Genomic DNA, 16418 nt, shown 5'->3' on the forward strand with positions numbered 1-16418 from the left:
TTGGGAATCGCTGCCACACCTTTCCTCCACAGCTAAAGCACGCTCTGGGCAGTCAGACCTGATGCAGCTGAAGAGGCCGTTGCAAGGAGGCTTGTGACAAAGACTCCCGTTACCACCTGGACAGCGACGGCCCTCGCCTCTTCGACGGAGTCCGTTCCTTCTGGGAGCTTTACCCTGTGCGAAGTTGCCACTAAATGGCCTGTTGAACAAGTGCTGCGTCTGTGAGCGCCTGTGCATCACTTTGTCGGGGAACACAGGCATAGTGCGCTGACTGCTCGGCTCTACAGACTCAGGGAGCACTTTGCAGAAGAGCTGATGCGGTGGGCTCTGGTTTCACTGATTCTGTAGCTGAGGCTCTCCTACTTGTCCGTGCTCCTGCGCTGGGGCAAGCGGCATAATTTGTCACCCTCCACAGCTGTGCACATTGTCTGTGTGCCGTAGGGAGGCCGAAGCGGCTTCCTTGGGAGCCATATGCAAAGCAAGCCCTGGGAGCCTGACAGCGTTGCCCTTGGGCGACCCCAGTGAGGCGGGTATCCCGCTGCCGGAGTGGGGAGCCCTTTGCACAGCGGACAAGTGACACGGCTGCAGAGCAGGCCTCTGGCTGCTCTGGCTCCCGTACGAGCACGAGACTCATTCGCCGCACCCTCTCATGACCTGCGAGCTCAGGTTCCCACCACTTTAAGGAGGGAGACTTAGCACGGGCAGCAAGGTTAAAGAAAGCTTTTGAGATGTCTCCAGTTCAAAGCATGCACTTGTGCAGTACATGGCCCGTTTATAAGAAGCAGTGGCCTGACGGCAGCTGTGTGGCAGAAGATTTTTGCCCTGCTCTCCTTTTTCACTCTAAAGGCCATGGCGGCCATTTGACATGGACCGAGAAACTCCCAGGCAGCTCCGGCTGGGCAGGGAGCAAGCGAGACGCACCGCTGATGCGCCTCCGTGTACTCACTGGGGTCCAGGCGGAGAATCTGCCCGTCCCAGACACTCCCCAGGGAGCTGGTAGCGCAGAACTGAAGATGCTGGGCACGGAGAAGACGGTGCTCTATTGGCAGCGGGCGTTGCCCCCTGGGAAATCTCCACCCTTGGGAAACGTCTCTTTGGAAGCAATGTCCTCTCGCAGTGGCACAGCAGGAACAGAGATCCTGCCATGGACAGGCCCCGTCCCACCGCCAGGGTATACGCCACCACCCACCTATCGGTGTGACGAAGGCACCAAGAGCACACCCATGTCCACGAGCACGGAGGTCAGCATCAAGGGAGCTGATCCCATCTCACGGGATTGCATTTCAAGGAGCAAAGCATCCACGGGTCACGTCACCCGATGTGATCTTTGGTAAGGGTTTGGGGGGCCTCTGCCTGCTTTGGAAAGGGAGGCCCTGGGAGCCCTGTCCGCGCGGGTGGGTCTGTACTTTGTGGGTGTGGGGAGCCTTAGCTGCCTGGGGCTGCTGTGAGTCGCTGAGCCGGGGTGGGGCCGAAGGGCGGGGCTGGCCGGTGGGCGTGCCTGTGATGCGCTCTGGCGCCTGTGACGAGTCACAATGGGGGCGGTTATCAGGGGCACCAGCAGGCAGCGCTGCCCCAGTACGGCCTGGGCCAGCGGTGAGTGCCCACGCAGGCGGAGGCTGGGCTGGACGAGGGCCGGGGCAGAAACACGGGCCCCGGCACGGTGGGTTGTCACCCTGCATCGAGGGCCCAGCCGCTCACGCGAGCGCCTTGGGCAGGGCACGGAGTCTCTACCGCCGCCGGGGCTGGGCGCAGGCCTTGCTGCCTCCCAGCTGCCTCGCACCCTCTCCTACGTGCCGCCAGCCCCCTGCAGCTCCCATCCCTGCTCCCCCCGCCGCCAGCTCCCTCCCTTGCAGCCCCACTGAACCCCTTCTCTCCCTCCTCCTGCAGGCCATGGCTGCCACAAAATTCCTCCTCTGGCTTGTGCAAAGCATCTTTCTGAACCTGCTGATGGTCGGTGATGAGCTGGATGAGGCCACGCGCGAGCGCATGCAGCAGCGTGCGGAGCAGCTGAGCCAGGAGATGGCTCGGCTGCTGCAGGAGCTGGAGCAGAGGAGCCAGGAGCAGAGGAGGCAGGAGCCGACGGCCCAGGAGCAGAGCGGCTTTTCCTGGGGAGCCCTGCTCTTTGCTGCCTTGCAGCAGTGGCAGTTCTGGGCCATTGCTGGAGTCCTGGTCCTACTCTTGGGGCTCTGCTGGCGGTCTGGCGGTGGAGGAAGAGGAGCCGTCAGCCAGCCAGCCAGCAGCAGCGACGAGGAGAGCTCCAGCAGCGACAGGGAGCAGGTAGAGGTGGAGGAGGAAGACGACGACGATGATGCAGATTACCTGGGAAGGTTTTTTGAGGAGCACATACAGTGGCCAGTTCAGAACCTGGCCACAGAGTGCCAGGTGGTGAAGGACTTGGTGGGCGACCTCCTCCGTGTCCTCCAAGTGCTCTTGTCAAATAGTTTCTTCCCAGTGCTGCAACCAGCCATCGGGGTGGGCAGCGCCTTCGAAGGCTGGAGTCCCGATGAGAAAGGCATCATCTACCGTCTGCTCGTGCCCCTGCGGCCTCCCCGTGGGCACACCTTCCACCTGGAGCTGGGCACGGCAGGGGAGATGCCAGCGAGGAACTTCTGCATCCACGTGGAGCTGGTGTGCACCTGCACAAGGGAGCAGCTGGCGGAGAACACGCTGTGCTTCCTCCACCACCCCAAAGAGGACCTGAGGAGGAATCAGGACCCCAGTCTCCTACGCACCCTCTGCACCGGCTCCTACCTAGATGCGGAGAAAACTGCCCGCTGCTTCCAGCAGCTGGTGAAAGCCGCCTGGGTGGTTTTGCCCGAGTCGTCCAACCACCGTCTAAGGGTGCTGCCCTCCAGCCGCTCCTGCAAATTCCAGGTGACAAAAGACGGCAAAAGAAGTCTCTTAATTGAGATGATACTCGGGGTGCAGCAAGGCGACTCGGGCATCTTCCTGAGCAGCCAGACTACAGAGGCCGTCTCCACCCCAAGCACGATGTGGTCGGAGAGCTACGCTGTGGCAGAGGTGAAGTTCTTCAGGCATATGGCCAGGCACGCCCCACGTGACAGCTTCCACCTCAAATGCCTGCAGCTCTGTGCCCGCATCCTGGTGGGCACAAGCTTTTCCACCTATACCTTGAAGACAGTTGTGATGCACCTCCTGACCACCCTACCCCTGTCAGGCTGGCGCAGGAGGGATTTCCTGCTGCGGCTGCAGGATATCATGCAGTACCTGCGCTGCTGCCTGGAGGAGAAACGCCTCGACCACTTCTTCTTTGGCAACGAGAGGGTGCCTGAGGAGATCGTCTTGCCCCCAGCCTTCCAAGCAGCTGAGCCACTCAACCTCTTCCAGAGCCTGGCGCAGGATCCAGCCACCTACGCCGAGGCACTGCGCAAGTTCGATGAGCTGCAAGATCGGCTCACAAGACTGCTGATCTACGGCTGCTGAAGGAGGTCTTCACGCACAGAGCTGTGTTTCAGGGCCTGACAGCTGACGACGGACAAGGACCTCATACCGCAGGGAAAACAAGGCCAGAACGCGGAACACAGAGAGGAAAGGGCAAACCCTGCGCAGCAGCCCTCTGCCAAGAGCGGCAGTGGTCTCCCCTCGATGCTGTCCCCAGCACAGCAGCCGCTGACAGCTACAGTGGCGACAACGACTAGTTTCGCCCTGCTTTCCCCTCGCACTGGCTGCGGCCAGGATGGCATTTCACATGGGCCCAGAAATTCTTGCTGGCGGCTCCGGCTGGGCAGGGACCAAGCAAGAGGCACCGCTGATGTGCCTCTGTGTGTTCACTGGGGTCCGGGTGGAGAACCTACCCAGCCTAGACGCTCCCCGGGGAGCTGGTGCCACAGAACTGAGCACGCTGGAGACGGAGAAGACACTGCTCAGTCGGCATTGGGAATCGCTGCCACACCTTTCCTCCACAGCTAAAGCATGCTCTGGGCAGTCAGACCTGATGCAGCTGAAGAGGCCGTTGCAAGGAGGCTTGTGACAAAGACTCCCGTTATCACCTGGACAGCGACGGCCCTCGCCTCTTCGACGGAGTCCGTTCCTTCTGGGAGCTTTACCCTGTGCAAAGTTGCCACTAAATGGCCTGTTGAACAAGTGCTGCGTCTGTGAGTGCCTGTGCATCACTTTGTCGGGGAACACAGGCATAGTGCGCTGACTGCTCGGCTCTACAGACTCAGGGAGCACTTTGCAGAAGAGCTGATGCGGTGGGCTCTGGTTTCACTGATTCTGTAGCTGAGGCTCTCCTACTTGTCCGTGCTCCTGCGCTGGGGCAAGCGGCATAATTTGTCACCCTCCACAGCTGTGCACATTGTCTGTGTGCCGTAGGGAGGCCGAAGCGGCTTCCTTGGGAGCCATATGCAAAGCAAGCCCTGGGAGCCTGACAGCGTTGCCCTTGGGCGACCCCAGTGAGGCGGGTATCCCGCTGTCGGAGTGGGGAGCCCTTTGCACAGCGGACAAGTGACACGGCTGCAGAGCAGGGCTCTGGCTGCTCTGGCTCCCGTACGAGCACGAGACTCATTCGCCGCACCCTCTCATGACCTGCGAGCTCAGGTTCCCACCACTTTAAGGAGGGAGACTTAGCACGGGCAGCAAGGTTAAAGAAAGCTTTTGAGATGTCTCTAGTTCAAAGCATGCACTTGTGCAGTACATGGCCCGTTTATAAGAAGCAGTGGCCTGACGGCAGCTGTGTGGCAGAAGATTTTTGCCCTGCTCTCCTTTTTCACTCTAAAGGCCATGGTGGCCATTTGACATGGACCGAGAAACTCCCAGGCAGCTCCGGCTGGGCAGGGAGCAAGCGAGACGCACCGCTGATGCGCCTCCGTGTACTCACTGGGGTCCAGGCGGAGAATCTGCCCGTCCCAGACACTCCCCAGGGAGCTGGTAGCGCAGAACTGAAGATGCTGGGCACGGAGAAGACGGTGCTCTATCGGCAGCGGGCGTTGCCCCCTGGGAAATCTCCACCCTTGGGAAACGTCTCTTTGGAAGCAATGTCCTCTCGCAGTGGCACAGCAGGAACAGAGATCCTGCCATGGACAGGCCCCGTCCCGCCGCCAGGGTATACGCCACCACCCACCTATCGGTGTGACGAAGGCACCAAGAGCACACCCATGTCCACGAGCACGGAGGTCAGCATCAAGGGAGCTGATCCCATCTCACGGGATTGCATTTCAAGGAGCAAAGCATCCACGGGTCACGTCACCCGATGTGATCTTTGGTAAGGGTTTGGGGGGCCTCTGCCTGCTTTGGAAAGGGAGGCCCTGGGAGCCCTGTCCGCGCGGGTGGGTCTGTACTTTGTGGGTGTGGGGGGCCTTAGCTGCCTGGGGCTGCTGTGAGTCGCTGAGCCGGGGTGGGGCCGAAGGGCGGGGCTGGCCGGTGGGCGTGCCTGTGATGCGCTCTGGCGCCTGTGACGAGTCACAATGGGGGCGGTTATCAGGGGCGCCAGCAGGCAGCGCTGCCCCAGTACGGCCTGGGCCAGCGGTGAGTGCCCACGCAGGCGGAGGCTGGGCTGGACGAGGGCCGGGGCAGAAACACGGGCCCCGGCACGGTGGGTTGTCACCCTGCATCGAGGGCCCAGCCGCTCATGCGAGCGCCTTGGGCAGGGCACGGAGTCTCTACCGCCGCCGGGGCTGGGCGCAGGCCTTGCTGCCTCCCAGCTGCCTCGCACCCTCTCCTACGTGCCGCCAGCCCCCTGCAGCTCCCATCCCTGCTCCCCCCGCCGCCAGCTCCCTCCCTTGCAGCCCCACTGAACCCCTTCTCTCCCTCCTCCTGCAGGCCATGGCTGCCACAAAATTCCTCCTCTGGCTTGTGCAAAGCATCTTTCTGAACCTGCTGATGGTCGGTGATGAGCTGGATGAGGCCACGCGCGAGCGCATGCAGCAGCGTGCGGAGCAGCTGAGCCAGGAGATGGCTCGGCTGCTGCAGGAGCTGGAGCAGAGGAGCCAGGAGCAGAGGAGGCAGGAGCCGACGGCCCAGGAGCAGAGCGGCTTTTCCTGGGGAGCCCTGCTCTTTGCTGCCTTGCAGCAGTGGCAGTTCTGGGCCATTGCTGGAGTCCTGGTCCTACTCTTGGGGCTCTGCTGGCGGTCTGGCGGTGGAGGAAGAGGAGCCGTCAGCCAGCCAGCCAGCAGCAGCGACGAGGAGAGCTCCAGCAGCGACAGGGAGCAGGTAGAGGTGGAGGAGGAAGACGACGACGATGATGCAGATTACCTGGGAAGGTTTTTTGAGGAGCACATACAGTGGCCAGTTCAGAACCTGGCCACAGAGTGCCAGGTGGTGAAGGACTTGGTGGGCGACCTCCTCCGTGTCCTCCAAGTGCTCTTGTCAAATAGTTTCTTCCCAGTGCTGCAACCAGCCATCGGGGTGGGCAGCGCCTTCGAAGGCTGGAGTCCCGATGAGAAAGGCATCATCTACCGTCTGCTCGTGCCCCTGCGGCCTCCCCGTGGGCACACCTTCCACCTGGAGCTGGGCACGGCAGGGGAGATGCCAGCGAGGAACTTCTGCATCCACGTGGAGCTGGTGTGCACCTGCACAAGGGAGCAGCTGGCGGAGAACACGCTGTGCTTCCTCCACCACCCCAAAGAGGACCTGAGGAGGAATCAGGACCCCAGTCTCCTACGCACCCTCTGCACCGGCTCCTACCTAGATGCGGAGAAAACTGCCCGCTGCTTCCAGCAGCTGGTGAAAGCCGCCTGGGTGGTTTTGCCCGAGTCGTCCAACCACCGTCTAAGGGTGCTGCCCTCCAGCCGCTCCTGCAAATTCCAGGTGACAAAAGACGGCAAAAGAAGTCTCTTAATTGAGATGATACTCGGGGTGCAGCAAGGCGACTCGGGCATCTTCCTGAGCAGCCAGACTACAGAGGCCGTCTCCACCCCAAGCACGATGTGGTCGGAGAGCTACGCTGTGGCAGAGGTGAAGTTCTTCAGGCATATGGCCAGGCACGCCCCACGTGACAGCTTCCACCTCAAATGCCTGCAGCTCTGTGCCCGCATCCTGGTGGGCACAAGCTTTTCCACCTATACCTTGAAGACAGTTGTGATGCACCTCCTGACCACCCTACCCCTGTCAGGCTGGCGCAGGAGGGATTTCCTGCTGCGGCTGCAGGATATCATGCAGTACCTGCGCTGCTGCCTGGAGGAGAAACGCCTCGACCACTTCTTCTTTGGCAACGAGAGGGTGCCTGAGGAGATCGTCTTGCCCCCAGCCTTCCAAGCAGCTGAGCCACTCAACCTCTTCCAGAGCCTGGCGCAGGATCCAGCCACCTACGCCGAGGCACTGCGCGAGTTCGATGAGCTGCAAGATCGGCTCACAAGACTGCTGATCTACGGCTGCTGAAGGAGGTCTTCACGCACAGAGCTGTGTTTCAGGGCCTGACAGCTGACGACGGACAAGGACCTCATACCGCAGGGAAAACAAGGCCAGAACGCGGAACACAGAGAGGAAAGGGCAAACCCTGCGCAGCAGCCCTCTGCCAAGAGCGGCAGTGGTCTCCCCTCGATGCTGTCCCCAGCACAGCAGCCGCTGACAGCTACAGTGGCGACAACGACTAGTTTCGCCCTGCTTTCCCCTCGCACTGGCTGCGGCCAGGATGGCATTTCACATGGGCCCAGAAATTCTTGCTGGCGGCTCCGGCTGGGCAGGGACCAAGCAAGAGGCACCGCTGATGTGCCTCTGTGTGTTCACTGGGGTCCGGGTGGAGAACCTACCCAGCCTAGACGCTCCCCGGGGAGCTGGTGCCACAGAACTGAGCACGCTGGAGACGGAGAAGACACTGCTCAGTCGGCATTGGGAATCGCTGCCACACCTTTCCTCCACAGCTAAAGCATGCTCTGGGCAGTCAGACCTGATGCAGCTGAAGAGGCCGTTGCAAGGAGGCTTGTGACAAAGACTCCCGTTATCACCTGGACAGCGACGGCCCTCGCCTCTTCGACGGAGTCCGTTCCTTCTGGGAGCTTTACCCTGTGCAAAGTTGCCACTAAATGGCCTGTTGAACAAGTGCTGCGTCTGTGAGCGCCTGTGCATCACTTTGTCGGGGAACACAGGCATAGTGCGCTGACTGCTCGGCTCTACAGACTCAGGGAGCATTTTGCAGAAGAGCTGATGCGGTGGGCTCTGGTTTCACTGATTCTGTAGCTGAGGCTCTCCTGCTTGTCCGTGCTCCTGCGCTGGGGCAAGCGGCATAATTTGTCACCCTCCACAGCTGTGCACATTGTCTGTGTGCCGTAGGGAGGCCGAAGCGGCTTCCTTGGGAGCCATATGCAAAGCAAGCCCTGGGAGCCTGACAGCGTTGCCCTTGGGCGACCCCAGTGAGGCGGGTATCCCGCTGTCGGAGTGGGGAGCCCTTTGCACAGCGGACAAGTGACACGGCTGCAGAGCAGGGCTCTGGCTGCTCTGGCTCCCGTACGAGCACGAGACTCATTCGCCGCACCCTCTCATGACCTGCGAGCTCAGGTTCCCACCACTTTAAGGAGGGAGACTTAGCACGGGCAGCAAGGTTAAAGAAAGCTTTTGAGATGTCTCTAGTTCAAAGCATGCACTTGTGCAGTACATGGCCCGTTTATAAGAAGCAGTGGCCTGACGGCAGCTGTGTGGCAGAAGATTTTTGCCCTGCTCTCCTTTTTCACTCTAAAGGCCATGGCGGCCATTTGACATGGACCGAGAAACTCCCAGGCAGCTCCGGCTGGGCAGGGAGCAAGCGAGACGCACCGCTGATGCGCCTCCGTGTACTCACTGGGGTCCAGGCGGAGAATCTGCCCGTCCCAGACACTCCCCAGGGAGCTGGTAGCGCAGAACTGAAGATGCTGGGCACGGAGAAGACGGTGCTCTATTGGCAGCGGGCGTTGCCCCCTGGGAAATCTCCACCCTTGGGAAACGTCTCTTTGGAAGCAATGTCCTCTCGCAGTGGCACAGCAGGAACAGAGATCCTGCCATGGACAGGCCCCGTCCCGCCGCCAGGGTATACGCCACCACCCACCTATCGGTGTGACGAAGGCACCAAGAGCACACCCATGTCCACGAGCACGGAGGTCAGCATCAAGGGAGCTGATCCCATCTCACGGGATTGCATTTCAAGGAGCAAAGCATCCACGGGTCACGTCACCCGATGTGATCTTTGGTAAGGGTTTGGGGGGCCTCTGCCTGCTTTGGAAAGGGAGGCCCTGGGAGCCCTGTCCGCGCGGGTGGGTCTGTACTTTGTGGGTGTGGGGGGCCTTAGCTGCCTGGGGCTGCTGTGAGTCGCTGAGCCGGGGTGGGGCCGAAGGGCGGGGCTGGCCGGTGGGCGTGCCTGTGATGCGCTCTGGCGCCTGTGACGAGTCACAATGGGGGCGGTTATCAGGGGCGCCAGCAGGCAGCGCTGCCCCAGTACGGCCTGGGCCAGCGGTGAGTGCCCACGCAGGCGGAGGCTGGGCTGGACGAGGGCCGGGGCAGAAACACGGGCCCCGGCACGGTGGGTTGTCACCCTGCATCGAGGGCCCAGCCGCTCATGCGAGCGCCTTGGGCAGGGCACGGAGTCTCTACCGCCGCCGGGGCTGGGCGCAGGCCTTGCTGCCTCCCAGCTGCCTCGCACCCTCTCCTACGTGCCGCCAGCCCCCTGCAGCTCCCATCCCTGCTCCCCCCGCCGCCAGCTCCCTCCCTTGCAGCCCCACTGAACCCCTTCTCTCCCTCCTCCTGCAGGCCATGGCTGCCACAAAATTCCTCCTCTGGCTTGTGCAAAGCATCTTTCTGAACCTGCTGATGGTCGGTGATGAGCTGGATGAGGCCACGCGCGAGCGCATGCAGCAGCGTGCGGAGCAGCTGAGCCAGGAGATGGCTCGGCTGCTGCAGGAGCTGGAGCAGAGGAGCCAGGAGCAGAGGAGGCAGGAGCCGACGGCCCAGGAGCAGAGCGGCTTTTCCTGGGGAGCCCTGCTCTTTGCTGCCTTGCAGCAGTGGCAGTTCTGGGCCATTGCTGGAGTCCTGGTCCTACTCTTGGGGCTCTGCTGGCGGTCTGGCGGTGGAGGAAGAGGAGCCGTCAGCCAGCCAGCCAGCAGCAGCGACGAGGAGAGCTCCAGCAGCGACAGGGAGCAGGTAGAGGTGGAGGAGGAAGATGACGACGATGATGCAGATTACCTGGGAAGGTTTTTTGAGGAGCACATACAGTGGCCAGTTCAGAACCTGGCCACAGAGTGCCAGGTGGTGAAGGACTTGGTGGGCGACCTCCTCCGTGTCCTCCAAGTGCTCTTGTCAAATAGTTTCTTCCCAGTGCTGCAACCAGCCATCGGGGTGGGCAGCGCCTTCGAAGGCTGGAGTCCCGATGAGAAAGGCATCATCTACCGTCTGCTCGTGCCCCTGCGGCCTCCCCGTGGGCACACCTTCCACCTGGAGCTGGGCACGGCAGGGGAGATGCCAGCGAGGAACTTCTGCATCCACGTGGAGCTGGTGTGCACCTGCACAAGGGAGCAGCTGGCGGAGAACACGCTGTGCTTCCTCCACCACCCCAAAGAGGACCTGAGGAGGAATCAGGACCCCAGTCTCCTACGCACCCTCTGCACCGGCTCCTACCTAGATGCGGAGAAAACTGCCCGCTGCTTCCAGCAGCTGGTGAAAGCCGCCTGGGTGGTTTTGCCCGAGTCGTCCAACCACCGTCTAAGGGTGCTGCCCTCCAGCCGCTCCTGCAAATTCCAGGTGACAAAAGACGGCAAAAGAAGTCTCTTAATTGAGATGATACTCGGGGTGCAGCAAGGCGACTCGGGCATCTTCCTGAGCAGCCAGACTACAGAGGCCGTCTCCACCCCAAGCACGATGTGGTCGGAGAGCTACGCTGTGGCAGAGGTGAAGTTCTTCAGGCATATGGCCAGGCACGCCCCACGTGACAGCTTCCACCTCAAATGCCTGCAGCTCTGTGCCCGCATCCTGGTGGGCACAAGCTTTTCCACCTATACCTTGAAGACAGTTGTGATGCACCTCCTGACCACCCTACCCCTGTCAGGCTGGCGCAGGAGGGATTTCCTGCTGCGGCTGCAGGATATCATGCAGTACCTGCGCTGCTGCCTGCAGGAGAAACGCCTCGACCACTTCTTCTTTGGCAACGAGAGGGTGCCTGAGGAGATCGTCTTGCCCCCAGCCTTCCAAGCAGCTGAGCCACTCAACCTCTTCCAGAGCCTGGCGCAGGATCCAGCCACCTACGCCGAGGCACTGCGCGAGTTCGATGAGCTGCAAGATCGGCTCACAAGACTGCTGATCTACGGCTGCTGAAAGAGGTCTTCACGCACAGAGCTGTGTTTCAGGGCCTGACAGCTGACGACGGATAAGGACCTCATACCGCAGGGAAAACAAGGCCAGAACGCGGAACACAGAGAGGAAAGGGCAAACCCTGCGCAGCAGCCCTCTGCCAAGAGCGGCAGTGGTCTCCCCTCGATGCTGTCCCCAGCACAGCAGCCGCTGACAGCTACAGTGGCGACAACGACTAGTTTCGCCCTGCTTTCCCCTCGCACTGGCTGCGGCCAGGATGGCATTTCACATGGGCCCAGAAATTCTTGCTGGCGGCTCCGGCTGGGCAGGGACCAAGCAAGAGGCACCGCTGATGTGCCTCTGTGTGTTCACTGGGGTCCGGGTGGAGAACCTACCCAGCCTAGACGCTCCCCGGGGAGCTGGTGCCACAGAACTGAGCACGCTGGAGACGGAGAAGACACTGCTCAGTCGGCATTGGGAATCGCTGCCACACCTTTCCTCCACAGCTAAAGCATGCTCTGGGCAGTCAGACCTGATGCAGCTGAAGACGCCGTTGCAAGGAGGCTTGTGACAAAGACTCCCGTTACCACCTGGACAGCGACCGCCCTCGCCTCTTCGACGGAGTCCGTTCCTTCTGGGAGCTTTACCCTGTGCGAAGTTGCCACTAAATGGCCTGTTGAACAAGTGCTGCGTCTGTGAGCGCCTGTGCATCACTTTGTCGGGGAACACAGGCATAGTGCGCTGACTGCTCGGCTCTACAGACTCAGGGAGCATTTTGCAGAAGAGCTGATGCGGTGGGCTCTGGTTTCACTGATTCTGTAGCTGAGGCTCTCCTACTTGTCCGTGCTCCTGCGCTGGGGCAAGCGGCATAATTTGTCACCCTCCACAGCTGTGCACATTGTCTGTGTGCCGTAGGGAGGCCGAAGCGGCTTCCTTGGGAGCCATATGCAAAGCAAGCCCTGGGAGCCTGACAGCGTTGCCCTTGGGCGACCCCAGTGAGGCGGGTATCCCGCTGTCGGAGTGGGGAGCCCTTTGCACAGCGGACAAGTGACACGGCTGCAGAGCAGGCCTCTGGCTGCTCTGGCTCCCGTACGAGCACGAGACTCATTCGCCGCATGACCTGCGAGCTCAGGTTCCCACCACTTTAAGGAGGGAGACTTAGCACGGGCAGCAAGGTTAAAGAAAGCTTTTGAGATGTCTCCAGTTCAAAGCATGCACTTGTGCAGTACATGGCCCGTTTATAAGAAGCAGTGGCCTGACGGCAGCTGTGTGGCAGAAGATTTTTGCCCTGCTCTCCTTTTTCACTCTAAAGGCCATGGCGGCCATTTGACATGGACCGAGAAACTCCCAGGCAGCTCTGGCTGGGCAGGGAGCAAGCGAGACGCACCGCTGATGCGCCTCCGTGTACTCACTGGGGTCCAGGCGGAGAATCTGCCCGTCCCAGACACTCCCCAGGGAGCTGGTAGCGCAGAACTGAAGATGCTGGGCACGGAGAAGACGGTGCTCTATTGGCAGCGGGCGTTGCCCCCTGGGCAATCTCCACCCTTGGGAAACGTCTCTTTGGAAGCAATGTCCTCTCGCAGTGGCACAGCAGGAACAGAGATCCTGCCATGGACAGGCCCCGTCCCGCCGCCAGGGTATACGCCACCACCCACCTATCGGTGTGACGAAGGCACCAAGAGCACACCCATGTCCACGAGCACGGAGGTCAGCATCAAGGGAGCTGATCCCATCTCACGGGATTGCATTTCAAGGAGCAAAGCATCCACGGGTCACGTCACCCGATGTGATCTTTGGTAAGGGTTTGGGGGGCCTCTGCCTGCTTTGGAAAGGGAGGCACTGGGAGCCCTGTCCGCGCGGGTGGGTCTGTACTTTGTGGGTGTGGGGGGCCTTAGCTGCCTGGGGCTGCTGTGAGTCGCTGAGCCGGGGTGGGGCCGAAGGGCGGGGCTGGCCGGTGGGCGTGCCTGTGATGCGCTCTGGCGCCTGTGACGAGTCACAATGGGGGCGGTTATCAGGGGCGCCAGCAGGCAGCGCTGCCCCAGTACGGCCTGGGCCAGCGGTGAGTGCCCACGCAGGCGGAGGCTGGGCTGGACGAGGGCCGGGGCAGAAACACGGGCCCCGGCACGGTGGGTTGTCACCCTGCATCGAGGGCCCAGCCGCTCACGCGAGCGCCTTGGGCAGGGCACGGAGTCTCTACCGCCGCCGGGGCTGGGCACAGGCCTTGCTGCCTCCCAGCTGCCTCGCACCCTCTCCTACGTGCCGCCAGCCCCCTGCAGCTCCCATCCCTGCTCCCCCCGCCGCCAGCTCCCTCCCTTGCAGCCCCACTGAACCCCTTCTCTCCCTCCTCCTGCAGGCCATGGCTGCCACAAAATTCCTCCTCTGGCTTGTGCAAAGCATCTTTCTGAACCTGCTGATGGTCGGTGATGAGCTGGATGAGGCCACGCGCGAGCGCATGCAGCAGCGTGCGGAGCAGCTGAGCCAGGAGATGGCTCGGCTGCTGCAGGAGCTGGAGCAGAGGAGCCAGGAGCAGAGGAGGCAGGAGCCGACGGCCCAGGAGCAGAGCGGCTTTTCCTGGGGAGCCCTGCTCTTTGCTGCCTTGCAGCAGTGGCAGTTCTGGGCCATTGCTGGAGTCCTGGTCCTGCTCTTGGGGCTCTGCTGGCGGTCTGGCGGTGGAGGAAGAGGAGCCGTCAGCCAGCCAGCCAGCAGCAGCGACGAGGAGAGCTCCAGCAGCGACAGGGAGCAGGTAGAGGTGGAGGAGGAAGACGACGACGATGATGCAGATTACCTGGGAAGGTTTTTTGAGGAGCACATACAGTGGCCAGTTCAGAACCTGGCCACAGAGTGCCAGGTGGTGAAGGACTTGGTGGGCGACCTCCTCCGTGTCCTCCAAGTGCTCTTGTCAAATAGTTTCTTCCCAGTGCTGCAACCAGCCATCGGGGTGGGCAGCGCCTTCGAAGGCTGGAGTCCCGATGAGAAAGGCATCATCTACCGTCTGCTCGTGCCCCTGCGGCCTCCCCGTGGGCACACCTTCCACCTGGAGCTGGGCACGGCAGGGGAGATGCCAGCGAGGAACTTCTGCATCCACGTGGAGCTGGTGTGCACCTGCACAAGGGAGCAGCTGGCGGAGAACACGCTGTGCTTCCTCCACCACCCCAAAGAGGACCTGAGGAGGAATCAGGACCCCAGTCTCCTACGCACCCTCTGCACCGGCTCCTACCTAGATGCGGAGAAAACTGCCCGCTGCTTCCAGCAGCTGGTGAAAGCCGCCTGGGTGGTTTTGCCCGAGTTGTCCAACCACCGTCTAAGGGTGCTGCCCTCCAGCCGCTCCTGCAAATTCCAGGTGACAAAAGACGGCAAAAGAAGTCTCTTAATTGAGATGATACTCGGGGTGCAGCAAGGCGACTCGGGCATCTTCCTGAGCAGCCAGACTACAGAGGCCGTCTCCACCCCAAGCACGATGTGGTCGGAGAGCTACGCTGTGGCAGAGGTGAAGTTCTTCAGGCATATGGCCAGGCACGCCCCACGTGACAGCTTCCACCTCAAATGCCTGCAGCTCTGTGCCCGCATCCTGGTGGGCAGAAGCTTTTCCACCTATACCTTGAAGACAGTTGTGATGCACCTCCTGACCACCCTACCCCTGTCAGGCTGGCGCAGGAGGGATTTCCTGCTGCGGCTGCAGGATATCATGCAGTACCTGCGCTGCTGCCTGGAGGAGAAACGCCTCGACCACTTCTTCTTTGGCAACGAGAGGGTGCCTGAGGAGATCGTCTTGCCCCCAGCCTTCCAAGCAGCTGAGCCACTCAACCTCTTCCAGAGCCTGGCGCAGGATCCAGCCACCTACGCCGAGGCACTGCGCGAGTTCGATGAGCTGCAAGATCGGCTCACAAGACTGCTGATCTACGGCTGCTGAAGGAGGTCTTCACGCACAGAGCTGTGTTTCAGGGCCTGACAGCTGACGACGGACAAGGACCTCATACCGCAGGGAAAACAAGGCCAGAACGCGGAACACAGAGAGGAAAGGGCAAACCCTGCGCAGCAGCCCTCTGCCAAGAGCGGCAGTGGTCTCCCCTCGATGCTGTCCCCAGCACAGCAGCCGCTGACAGCTACAGTGGCGACAACGACTAGTTTCGCCCTGCTTTCCCCTCGCACTGGCTGCGGCCAGGATGGCATTTCACATGGGCCCAGAAATTCTTGCTGGCGGCTCCGGCTGGGCAGGGACCAAGCAAGAGGCACCGCTGATGTGCCTCTGTGTGTTCACTGGGGTCCGGGTGGAGAACCTACCCAGCCTAGACGCTCCCCGGGGAGCTGGTGCCACAGAACTGAGCACACTGGAGACGGAGAAGACACTGCTCAGTCGGCATTGGGAATCGCTGCCACACCTTTCCTCCACAGCTAAAGCACGCTCTGGGCAGTCAGGCCTGATGCAGCTGAAGAGGCCGTTGCAAGGAGGCTTGTGACAAAGACTCCCGTTACCACCTGGACAGCGACCGCCCTCGCCTCTTCGACGGAGTCCGTTCCTTCTGGGAGCTTTACCCTGTGCGAAGTTGCCACTAAATGGCCTGTTGAACAAGTGCTGCGTCTGTGAGCGCCTGTGCATCACTTTGTCGGGGAACACAGGCATAGTGCGCTGACTGCTCGGCTCTACAGACTCAGGGAGCACTTTGCAGAAGAGCTGATGCGGTGGGCTCTGGTTTCACTGATTCTGTAGCTGAGGCTCTCCTACTTGTCCGTGCTCCTGCGCTGGGGCAAGCGGCATAATTTGTCACCCTCCACAGCTGTGCACATTGTCTGTGTGCCGTAGGGAGGCCGAAGCGGCTTCCTTGGGAGCCATATGCAAAGCAAGCCCTGGGAGCCTGACAGCGTTGCCCTTGGGCGACCCCAGTGAGGCGGGTATCCCGCTGTCGGAGTGGGGAGCCCTTTGCACAGCGGACAAGTGACACGGCTGCAGAGCAGGCCTCTGGCTGCTCTGGCTCCCGTACGAGCACGAGACTCATTCGCCGCACCCTCTCATGACCTGCGAGCTCAGGTTCCCACCACTTTAAGGAGGGAGACTTAGCACGGGCAGCAAGGTTAAAGAAAGCTTTTGAGATGTCTCCAGTTCAAAGCATGCACTTGTGCAGTACATGGCCCGTTTATAAGAAGCAGTGGCCTGACGGCAGCTGTGTGGCAGAAGATTTTTGCCCTGCTCTCCTTTTTCACTCTAAAGGCCA

At 61.3% G+C, this 16418-nt stretch overlaps 4 protein-coding genes across 4 annotated transcripts; all 4 read left to right on the forward strand.

The window, feature by feature from the left end:
• Window positions 1–1890: 1890 nt before the first annotated feature.
• LOC309603789 (inositol 1,4,5-trisphosphate receptor-interacting protein-like 1) lies at window positions 1891–3444 on the forward strand (the record flags this gene model as incomplete). The annotated part of the gene is made up of 1 exon (XM_082338697.1): window positions 1891–3444. The coding sequence occupies one exon, from the start codon at window positions 1891–1893 to the stop codon at window positions 3442–3444; it is 1554 nt and encodes a 517-aa protein (XP_082194823.1).
• A 2340-nt stretch (window positions 3445–5784) lies between these two features.
• LOC309603791 (inositol 1,4,5-trisphosphate receptor-interacting protein-like 1) lies at window positions 5785–7338 on the forward strand (the record flags this gene model as incomplete). Its single annotated transcript, XM_082338698.1, has 1 exon — window positions 5785–7338. The coding sequence occupies one exon, from the start codon at window positions 5785–5787 to the stop codon at window positions 7336–7338; it is 1554 nt and encodes a 517-aa protein (XP_082194824.1).
• Window positions 7339–9678: 2340 nt separating this feature from the next.
• On the forward strand, window positions 9679–11232 carry LOC309603792 (inositol 1,4,5-trisphosphate receptor-interacting protein-like 1; the record flags this gene model as incomplete). Its single annotated transcript, XM_082338699.1, has 1 exon — window positions 9679–11232. One exon carries the CDS (start codon window positions 9679–9681, stop codon window positions 11230–11232), a length of 1554 nt encoding a protein of 517 aa, XP_082194825.1.
• A 2332-nt stretch (window positions 11233–13564) lies between these two features.
• Window positions 13565–15118, forward strand: LOC309603793 (inositol 1,4,5-trisphosphate receptor-interacting protein-like 1; the record flags this gene model as incomplete). The annotated part of the gene is made up of 1 exon (XM_082338700.1): window positions 13565–15118. One exon carries the CDS (start codon window positions 13565–13567, stop codon window positions 15116–15118), a length of 1554 nt encoding a protein of 517 aa, XP_082194826.1.
• Window positions 15119–16418: the final 1300 nt, after the last annotated feature.

The sequence above is a fragment of the Platalea leucorodia genome (genome assembly GCF_965183815.1).
Source record: "Platalea leucorodia genome assembly, contig: HAP1_HAP1_SCAFFOLD_202, whole genome shotgun sequence".
In the NCBI taxonomy this organism is placed as follows: domain Eukaryota; kingdom Metazoa; phylum Chordata; class Aves; order Pelecaniformes; family Threskiornithidae; genus Platalea; species Platalea leucorodia.